Genomic DNA, 10,270 nt, shown 5'->3' with positions numbered 1-10,270 from the left:
AAGGATGTTTCATTGTAGCAGGAAAAGGAGAATTAGCTTTTTTTTTTTTTTTTACTGCACTGCAAGTCTTTGTAGTCTTATCCAAGCAATTACTATTGGTGTGTTATGTTTGAAAATCTTCAGTGTTTCTAGTGATGCTTCTGGGAATGAAACTTAGTGATTATAAAATTATTACCCTGGAGTCTTATTCTACATACTTTTTGTTACAACTTTTTGGAGTCCTTTAGATAGAGTCCCCAATACCATTTTCAAAGTTACAATGCAGCTAGTGTGCAACTCCTGCAAATTTAGCAGTCAAATTTAGTAGTCAGGTATAGGATTTGTTTTGACTATGATCTGCATATAAGATCTTCTGAACTAATTTCACTTCCTAATTAAATAAAATAAATAATTAACCAACTAGTAAGTATGGTAGGCGTGACATGTTTATGATTTTTTTTCAAAGTAAAAATATTCCAGGTGGTAAATTTATTGGTGTGTTTGTTGCTTCCTAGTAACTTCTTTCCTCTTATTTAATAAATAAATCTTCGTATCCGTGAAGGTGTTAGCCTAGGTTCTCCTCTTAGGTTTGTTTTTTCAGCAACTGGCTAAAAACTTCACTCTGACTCATTGCTGCTCCTCTCACATTTGGAAGTCCATTCACAGGTTCAGAATTTGAAGCGCACAGAGCTCTAGCGGAGTTGTGTTGCTACTAATAGCTCCCTGGTGGTATCTGGAGCAGTGATTTCTCTTCTTTTTTTCCATCTATAAATTATGAAAGAATAAACCTTTGTTTGCTGCCCTAATAAGCTCTGTAGGTGACCAGTGTATGCGTGCGTGTATGCCTTTGTGTGTAAAATGTATTTACTTGGCTATAAAATTTATTTTTAACAAATAAATTGGTATGTGCATTGTAAGCGGATATGGGCAGCTGAGCTCTGACAGCAATGATAGCCTTCAAACCAGCAACCTGTTAGTGTATATTTAGGTTTAACTGTCTGAGCATGAAGATAATGTTGCATCCATATGTAAGAGAAATCCAACACTAATTTGTCAGCAGAGGAAAGACCTATCACAATACTGCACGTTGGCTCATGCCAGCTCATCCCTTGGAGGTGTTTTTGCTTAAATGAACATAGGTGCCCGTGAGCACTGTTCAACACTTGTTTATGGTGTTGCAAGGCCAAATAACTCTAAAATTGATGCCTGGACTGTGACCGAGACACATTGTGACTTAAGTGAAAGTAACCTTCCTAACGCATGTAGCTTGTAAAGTTTATGAGCTCTTACCCTTTCACTTTTCCCAGTCTTAGCTACTTCAGCGTTTTCTGCTGGACACCAGTTGTGTTCCCCTCATAAATGGCCAGGCATTCTTCGTGCTGACCCTGGGGGGGAGAGTTTATGATTATAATAAAGGGTGCATGCTCCAAATAGTTGTTTTTGTAAAGACTTCATTTATTGCTTGCCCTTCCAAGTTAAAAACTAACTTCAAATGATAGAATGCATGAAATGTAATCCGTTCATGAAAGTTGCTCTTTGTTTAGTATGTAAGCAGTGGCTCTGAGTTTGAGGAAGTGGATTTGCTTTGTAAGAGGATTCAGTGACGGGGAAAACAGATGAATAGTTATCTTAAATGAACAAGCATAAATAAAGCTTCTACACTACTCTTTTATAAATGAAGGAAATGTGAAACTGAACTGTTAGGGCATACAGATTGAAATATGCTGTTAGACCTGATTGTGTAAGTGCTTATTGCATACAAAATGGAAACAATAGATACTTGATTGAGTGCTTTTTCCCCTTTTTGCTGATGGAGAAACAATTTCAATAAAGAATGCTAAGTATTTAGTATTATCATTTTTTATCTTTACATTTTAGGTCAGCAGTTTGGCTTCTTCACACTGAGTTTACCTGCATTCAAAGCTGTTTACCTACAGTAATTTGCTCTGGTTGGACGTGAACATGTCTCAAGTTCAAATTCAGAATCCTTCTGCTGCCCTTGCAGGGAGCCAAATATTGAATAAAAACCCAGCTCTTTCACAGCCTTTGAGTATTCCTTCTACTACTAGTTCTTTGCCCTCTGAAAATGCAGGTAGACCTATCCAAAATTCTGCTTTACCCTCTGCTTCAGTTACATCCACCAATGCAGCTGCAGGTAAGACTGAGTGTCTGCTAATAAGTTTATATATTCTTAGCATTTGTAGTTTGACATGATGTATTCCTGATGTCTGGCACCTACAAGGACTTGGAAAAGCAATATTTATCCAACTGCAGTAGCTTGTAGTGCTTTCTCCCTATTGAATGAAATCTGAGACAGATAGAAGCATAATTTTCCATGAAGTTCTAATAACTAATTGAAATGTTTGTAATAGTAAAGAATATTTAAAATAGTACAACACTGAAGTTTTAAAATACTGCTCTCCATCTTTTCTACAAGTAGCTTAAGTATTAAAAAATATGTTTCAAATAGTTTGTTTAGTTCTGTTCTCTTTAGTTCTCTTATGACCAGTTTAGTGCTAAATATACTGTACTAACAAAATATAAGAGATTGAATTAAAGGTAATAAATAAAAAATACATAGTAGGGAGAAATAAAAGAAAGAAAAAGAAATTGACAGACTTTTTGAAATTATTCAAAGCAAGTGGCTGTGGTGAATGCTGAGGAGATTTGCTCCTTGAAATGTACTACATAAGATACAAGCTTAATTTGGGGGTCTTCTAACTTTGTGCTTCTGGCTTGCATTAAAACGTTGAAGTTAATGATGCTCTCTTTTAGCCATGTGCGTTACTTGGAAATCCCAAGGTTCGGCAGATTATGGCCAGTTTGGCTAATGAACAGAGCTGTCTATTCCAGCAAATCTTTTCTGAGAAGTCATGTGTTGCAGATGACTAAATACTAAGCCAATGATTTTCGGTTTTTTAAATTAAAAACTGTAGTGCAGCTCACAGGTAACTGTTCATTTATCCGATTTTGTGTAATCTTTCAGCTCCTTCAAACATGGCAAACCCCAAAGAGAAAACCCCAATGTGTCTTGTGAATGAGTTAGCCCGTTTCAACAAGATTCAGCCCGAGTATAAGCTTCTGAGTGAGCAAGGTCCAGCTCATTCTAAGGTAAATATTACTTATTGCTGCTGTTCTGCTCTTTCACTTTCATAGGAGGAAAAGCAAGGTACATATTTTTGCTGCAAGATAATGCAGAGTAAGAGAGAGAAATGGGCAGCTTACCTAAAACTACTTAGCTTTTTTGAAGAGTTATTTGTTAGCTCCACCATGAGATGCTTGTCTTTGCATTTAATAAGGCAAGGTTTATCTCTTGTGCTCCTTGCTAAAAAATTTTGGTTTAAGTATGGATGATTTTCATATAATCACCTTCTAGTACGATGTTAAGCTTTTGTTCTATGCCTTGCCTGTTCCACAAAATTTCTGTGGTCTTCTTGTGGGGCATTTTAATGTTTTGACATTAGTCTCACCAACTTTAAAAGATTTAAATAGTTCTTAGTCTGAATTATCCTGTAAGATACAGGAGGATATATGTAAATTACGTTTCTTTAGGAAGAATGCTACATAAGGAGTTGTTGCTTTTGTGTCTAGGTAAGTTGGCAAGGTACAAATTATTTTTTCTTTATATGCCTGGAATAAGTTTTATTACTTTAACGTTGAGAGTTGTTCTCTCTTGTGCACTTCATAACTGAATGTTGCTTTGCTGTTGTTTTGATTTAGTCATAAATAAAATGAACCTTTCTATCCTAATTGCCTAATATTTGGCAAACAAGAGTCTTAGTGTATGTTCTTTACTGTCTGAAGTACAGTATGATTGAGAGTGCTGAAGATTCAGCTGTTCTGGAGCAAAAAGATCTCTAGTTCGTCACAGTGGGGATAAAGAACACCTGGGGTAGATCGGGGTGAGGTCTGCATCCCGCCTCCAATGTTCTCTTTTACAACGTGTCAAAGTCTTGGTAATACGCAATTCCTTCTGTGCTCTGTTCGTGTGTGGAGAGAGAGGTTTTCAGGAATACAGCAAACATACAGGCAGTTTGTGTTACTTCAAAGAACACTGAAAAAGGGAGTTGTTAGAATTACTAAACTTTTTAATCCTCACTGAAGATCTCTATTATGTGAGAACAGAGGTCAAGGCATACAAGGTGAATCAGCCTGGGATGTGTCCATGTAATCTGACATGATCTACTTAAGGTGTTTCCTGGAACAGTGTTTGTTGTATGTTAGAGGAATTGCCTTGGAATTTAATGATATTAACAACTAAAATCTTTTGTCCAAAAATATGTGTAATGTCAGCTTCAGGGTGCAAAGGAGGCAAGGTCTACATTTAAAAAATGTATTGGATTAACATTTAGAGCATCCGTTCACTTGTATTTTCATTCTGATTGAAGTTAAACTTCATTTAATCACCAGGGAGGCGTTGGATTGCTGTTGTCTGATTAATTTTTTAAAAATTAGGGCAATATATATCCTTCTTTATCCCACATTCTTAAAAAGAAGTATCACAGAGCTTTGCTCTATAATCAGATAGGCTTGTGCTCACCTGTGGGCATGTAAAAGTTTTTATGGTGTAATGCGAACTTAGCTTTTTCCAAGCTGCTGAAAAGTATTGTTTAAAAAACCCCACAGTGTTAAAGCAAGAATTGAGGTATGTGGAATAAAAAAGTCTGAATTTCAAGGCTGCTGTAATGTCAGCATACCAGCAGTCTGTGTAGCTGTCACCTCTATAGCCATTGTGTCTTTTTGGTTTTAGCCTGTATGATCTCATGCAGCCTGCAGCATAGTTGCTAGCTACAGTTATCATGAAATTCTTAGTTCAGTGATCAGTGAAATCAATGTTCAAAGTGTTTAAAACCTGGAGATGACATGGCAGTTGAGGAAAGCTTTGGTTACCGTGTTATCAACTTTTGCATCACTAAAAAAACTCATTGTTTTGTGTAAAAGGGTCGAATGAATTATGAATATCCTGAAGCAGCTCATAATAAAGTTAATGTTTTCTATTTTTGAGGTGTTTACAGTGCAATTGACTCTTGGGGACCAGCACTGGGAAGCTGAAGGAACTAGTATTAAAAAAGCGCAACATGCGGCAGCTGCCAAAGCTTTGGAAGGGACAAAATTCCCCAAGCCAACGGCTCGTCCATCACGTAGTGAAGGCAAGAATCCAGGTATATGCCACAAGAAGCTGATTTTTTTTAAAAATTAAAAAGTAGAATGCACCTTTCGGGTTTTGGTATGTGTTTTAAAGTGGCATAAGGATGAATAAAAACAGTGATTCTGCAGATTTAACAATGGCAATTGTCAGGTTTTCTGAGAACATCATCTTGGTTTAATCTTTGATTGCTGCAGGTGACATGATAAAAACCATCATATTAACAAGGTAAATGTGTAGGGTTTTTCCATCAGGTCATTCAAGCTTGAAGAACCCACTGCTCAACTGTTTTGTTTTCTAATGCTTGGTGCAATCCTGAAAGAATTTTTATCCTAATCTTAAAAAAAGAAAAAAGAATCTAAACAAAAAAATTTATTAATTCAGTTACAGCAAAGAATAATCTTTTGCGTAGGCAGATGAATGTGTTCACTAATCCTGATAGGATAATTCAAAAGCCTGACAATAAAGATTTCTTTGGAAATGTTTAAAACAAAAACAGAAAAACCCCAGCTGTTAAGTTTGTGTTGAGAGATTGGACTGGAACTTTGGAATTTCAATCATTTTTACTTCTTTAAAGAGAAATAGGTATTGATTTGTATTGTTTGCTGTGTTTAGGGGACATTACTAACGTTGTGTCCTGGTTTGAGCCCTAACCCTAGACAGGTTGCTTTTAATATACATGTAAAATGAAGTATGAACTAGCTTTGCATCTCAGCTGCATGTGTGATTGTTTGGCATTTACTTTCAGTCCCTTGAACTCAAAGCTATTGGGATAGCATTAGTAAGTTCAGCAAAGGTTGAAACTTGTATTCTGATATTGCCAAAATTCTATGTTTAGAAACACTTTGTACATTCGACAGTGAAAATATTATAAGCTAGCAATTACGGAGGTTTTTTTCTGTGGATTTGTTGCATAATTTCATGTTCTTTTGAAAATGGGAACATTCAGAGAGTCACTTCTTCATCCACACAATATCTGGATCCAGAGAAATGTTTATAGACCTCAGTAGCAACATACTTTCCTTTTGAAAAGGCCAGTTGCAGTTTGAAAGTGAAGAGTCAGAAAAATTTAAAACCTTCTTAGGTCATTGACGTGCAAAGAGAAGCACTTGATCCTTCTCAGTAAACAACAGACACAGAAGCTATGTAGTCTGTCTGTTAATTTAAAAACACTTTCTGGGGAAGAGAAATTTCTGTTCTGCAAACGACATTGCTAGATAGGCTGCAAAAATAAATAAATTGTTGGCTTCACAAGTTTAAAGCAAAATAAAAAAAAAAAAGGTAAAAAAAGCCCCTGGCAAATTCACATTTTTTATTAACAGGGTTTATCATAACTGTACTAGGCTGCTGATTTAACATGCATCATACAGACTTAGTTTCTTTGTGTTCATTAGCATTTCTAATCAGAATTCATTCATTCAAGATACTGCATATGGCAAAACTTGAGCTCATTTTTCCCTGCTTTGAGACAGCCTAAGAGTTTAGGTTGTTTCAGTTCCTTGTGACTGTTGGATAACTCTATATTCTTTTTTTATTTAGACAGTGTAACTCCCACAGTGGAGTTAAATGCACTTTGCATGAAGCTGGGAAAGAAACCCTTGTACAAACCTATCGATCCTTATACAGGGATGAGATCCACTTACAACTATACTATGAGAGGTGGTACTTATCCTCCACGGTACGTATTGTTTAATTTTTTGGTTTTGTAGTCGCATGTCTCCTCATCCAAGTGCTTTGATGTTATCTTCTGAAAACTAGCTACAAGGACTGCATCCCTTAAAGTGACATTTAGCTTGAAACATAACCAGCTTATGAGGCAAAATGGTTTGATAAGTGTACCCCATTAATATCTGTAATTTGTCCTAGTTAAGGTGCTTTTTTTCTTTGGAGGGAAGAAGGAGGAGAGGAAAAAGGGAACTGAACCAAATGATCAAGTGTTTTTGAGGATGTTGGGAGATATAACCAGCTTCATGAAGTGAATAGCTCGATAGTGCTTGCATTTCCTTTCTGTAGAAACGCGAAAGTGAAGAAAACAGTTTGATATTTTTTCTAATACTGTTTAATTTAAAGCTTCAATTGAAAGTATTTTGTATGAGCATAGGAATTGGGAATTCAAAACTTACTGGGCTGCCATGTCTATAAAAGTGTAGTTGTGTAATCTTTTGATGTTCTAGTTGGTTAGAAATGTGTTCATATTGTAAACTAAGAAATGTTGATACTCTGTTCCAAAGGTCATTCCCTAAAATCTTTTAGACTTGAAATCAAAATTTGGCTTTCTAATACTAGTCCTTCAGTGCTGAGTGGTTGTTACTGATACCCAAGAGATTAATCCACGTACAACTTGTTTTGTAGGCCAAACTATTCTCTCATTGTCATCCCTCTCTTTGTAGGTACTTTTACCCATTTCCTGTTGGGCCCTTACTTTATCAAGTCGAGCTTTCAATTGGAGGGCAGCAGTTTCATGGGAAAGGAAGAACAAGACAGGCTGCTAAGCATGATGCAGCTGCTAAAGCACTGAAAGTTCTGCAGAATGAGCCCTTGCCTGAGAAACCAGAGGTGGGAATTAATCTTAGTGCTGTAAGCATAAATTGCGAAGATAAACTGAGATACTGATGTAGATTTTTTCCCTATTGAGAGTAAGATGACAGTTGCGAAAGTTAATTCTGTGTAGTTGTGTTGACCTACTTGTGTCAATAGAAATACTTTGATTTAAAACCAAATTTCTGTGGAACTAGATTTTTCCCAAATGAAGTTATATTAATATTTTTGCTGTTGTATTTTTCCACAGCAATGCTATAGACCTGTGTCAGATATGAGCACTGGAAGCATAGATAGGAACTGATATCTTATCAGGTACAGATCATATAGATCATACAAACTTCTGAAGAAGCATGTAAATGGGGCGCTTGCGTTCTAGCATGGGCAACACAGAAATCGGACGCAGGTTAGCTTCCTGGGCAAAGTTCTTACATGGTTTTGAAACAACTGTGGGAGTTCTGGAAGAGCAGGAAGTTAAAACTTCAGAGTGTGTCTGTCGGGGAGAGCATGAGAGCATTGCCCAGATAATTAGGCAAGAACACTGGATGTGATGGTTCAGGGAAGAGGTCTAGGAGGCACTGATGGCAGTGCTTCAGGTAATAAATTCTAGGATGAATTACTAAATGATGGAGACTACTAAGAGTTAAGGGATTACAAACATTATTGGGGAGAAGAGAGTGATCCTGGAATAGAAGCTGAGAAAAAGCAGACGTTGAGTTCTGCACTGAAACCTAGACCTGATGATAGGCAGAGCGTGGTCAGGGATGGGCGGAGGTCTTCACACAGGAAAGGTCAAGCCTGACATGGGTGTTCCCATTCAGTGCAGGAGAACCTCAAATTTCTGAATGTTGTCGTTCTGTGCCAGTGGTGTGTAATATCCTCTTTTTGCACTTACCCTTATCAAAGGTAACCTCCTGCCAGGGCAGGTAGCAGAGTTCTGTGTACTGGACACAAAGAGTCCAACTCTTTCTGCAGAAAATAATAGGATCACATGTCAGTGAATTCTTTTCTGTTCACATTTTTATAAATACTTCTGTACAAATGAATTTATGAATGTTTGTAGAATTGTGCTGAAAGTTGAGTAATGTGAGGTCTTCAGAACAAGCACTGCAATTGTCGTTACGGGACTGAGTAGCCTTTTCTGTAAGATGTCTCACTCAATGTAAGGGCTGTAAATCGAGAGGTAAAGGAACAAATCAATAGAGTCTTTTTCCTTTTTTTAAGAACACAATAAGGGAAATACTATTGTGAATGATGCAAGAGATTGCAAGAAGGGAGAATTATTTTATGAATCAACCAGTTGCAAGCTCGGGGAAAGCTGAATGGTGTCTTGACCCTGCTGTACATATGCTGGGCAAGTCAAACTTCTACAAGAAACATGTATTTGTCATTTTAGTTTTCTATTTGACTGACCTATCTATAAAATGAACAGTAGGAAATCCAGCTATCCTTGAGAAGAGCAATCCTTTGAACAGAAGGTACTGTTTTATAATAAGTACTCGGATAAATCAGATCTTAATTTAAAGTTTGGTACTTAAATGCTAAGCTGATTGATAATTGTAGCTTTCCAATGTTGTAGTTTTGGGAAAGTCTGAGAGAAATGCTGGTTTTGTAACAGCACTTTGCACTAGACAAGATAAGGGTAAAATAAAGAAGATGTTGCCACTGTTCATTTGTGCACTCAGTGAGGCACGGCCCTTGAAGGACGCAGTTGTATGAGATCATAAGAGATGGAATTATAATGCATCTGTACAATGGAGGCAAACTAGATTTCACAAACAAACGTAATCCTGATACTTCCTACCTTTTATTTGATGTTGCTAGTAATTTTCCTCTTAAATGTAGTTATTTCTATGTATCCCATTTGTGTGTGTGTGTAAACAGAATGTGCGTGAACTCTTGTATTTTAGGGGGGATGTAAACTGTAATTTTTTTACTTTATAAATTTTAGTATTTACAGGATTTTTTAAATAGTATTTTTAAATTAGAAAATATTCAGTGCTTAAGAAGGAATCATTTATTAAAATATTAAAATGATTAGACTTTAGGGGTAAGAAAGAGATGATAAAGCATCAATTTAAAGCTTAGAAAATATGAAAAGCTATGCTTTCGAGCACAGTTTGTAGAAATTCTAACTTGTGACTGGAAATACTAAAATCAGAATTGCTTCTACATTTTTTGCCAACTTATTTGGTAAGCCACAGCTGCTCTTTATACCCTTAACATGGAATAAAAGAGTCACACTGATAGCTATGCTGAAATCAGTGTAGTTCTACTCAGCAACTCCACTGCTATTCATAATTTGATTATAAGCAGTCTTTGAGGAAGTACATCCTGCAAGAGTTCCTAGAAAAGGGTGAATCCACCTTGAAGGAGTGTAATACTTCCACAATTTGCTTGGGAGTTTTTTTTTGTTTGCTTTGGTTTTTAATCTGTTAGAGAAGTATTTGAACAATTTGATGAAAGCTAAGAGTGGTCAATGCTTGTATTCATGGTCTCATTCTGATTTAGGGGCATAGATTCCTTGGAGAGTTTATTCTATGCACACTTCCAAACTACTTTAAAAACAGACTTTATAGGTCATCGCCCTTGAGGTGTTCAGGGAAA

The 10,270-nt window shown here is 36.5% G+C and overlaps 1 protein-coding gene across 4 annotated transcripts in view; it reads left to right on the top strand.

Moving 5' to 3' along the window:
* Positions 1 to 10,270, top strand: part of STAU1 (staufen double-stranded RNA binding protein 1) — a 24,792-nt gene that overhangs the window by 1,909 nt on the left and 12,613 nt on the right. For 2 of the 4 annotated variants that reach the window (XM_009870429.1, XM_009870427.1), the window contains exons 1-5: positions 1,856 to 2,134; positions 2,966 to 3,090; positions 4,985 to 5,141; positions 6,665 to 6,803; positions 7,516 to 7,681. In XM_009870429.1, the coding sequence (XP_009868731.1) occupies positions 1,942 to 2,134; positions 2,966 to 3,090; positions 4,985 to 5,141; positions 6,665 to 6,803; positions 7,516 to 7,681 (780 nt within the window). In that variant the 5' untranslated portion in view covers positions 1,856 to 1,941. Of the gene's footprint in view, positions 1 to 1,855; positions 2,135 to 2,965; positions 3,091 to 4,984; positions 5,142 to 6,664; positions 6,804 to 7,515; positions 7,682 to 10,270 lie in introns of those variants that run through there. The other 2 variants (XM_009870426.1, XM_009870430.1) reach the window with 2 other exon arrangements.

The sequence above is a fragment of the Apaloderma vittatum genome, unplaced genomic scaffold (assembly GCF_000703405.1).
Source record: "Apaloderma vittatum isolate BGI_N311 unplaced genomic scaffold, ASM70340v1 scaffold14675, whole genome shotgun sequence".
Classification (NCBI taxonomy): Eukaryota; Metazoa; Chordata; class Aves; order Trogoniformes; family Trogonidae; genus Apaloderma; species Apaloderma vittatum.
This window is presented reverse-complemented; position numbering and strand designations above follow the sequence as displayed.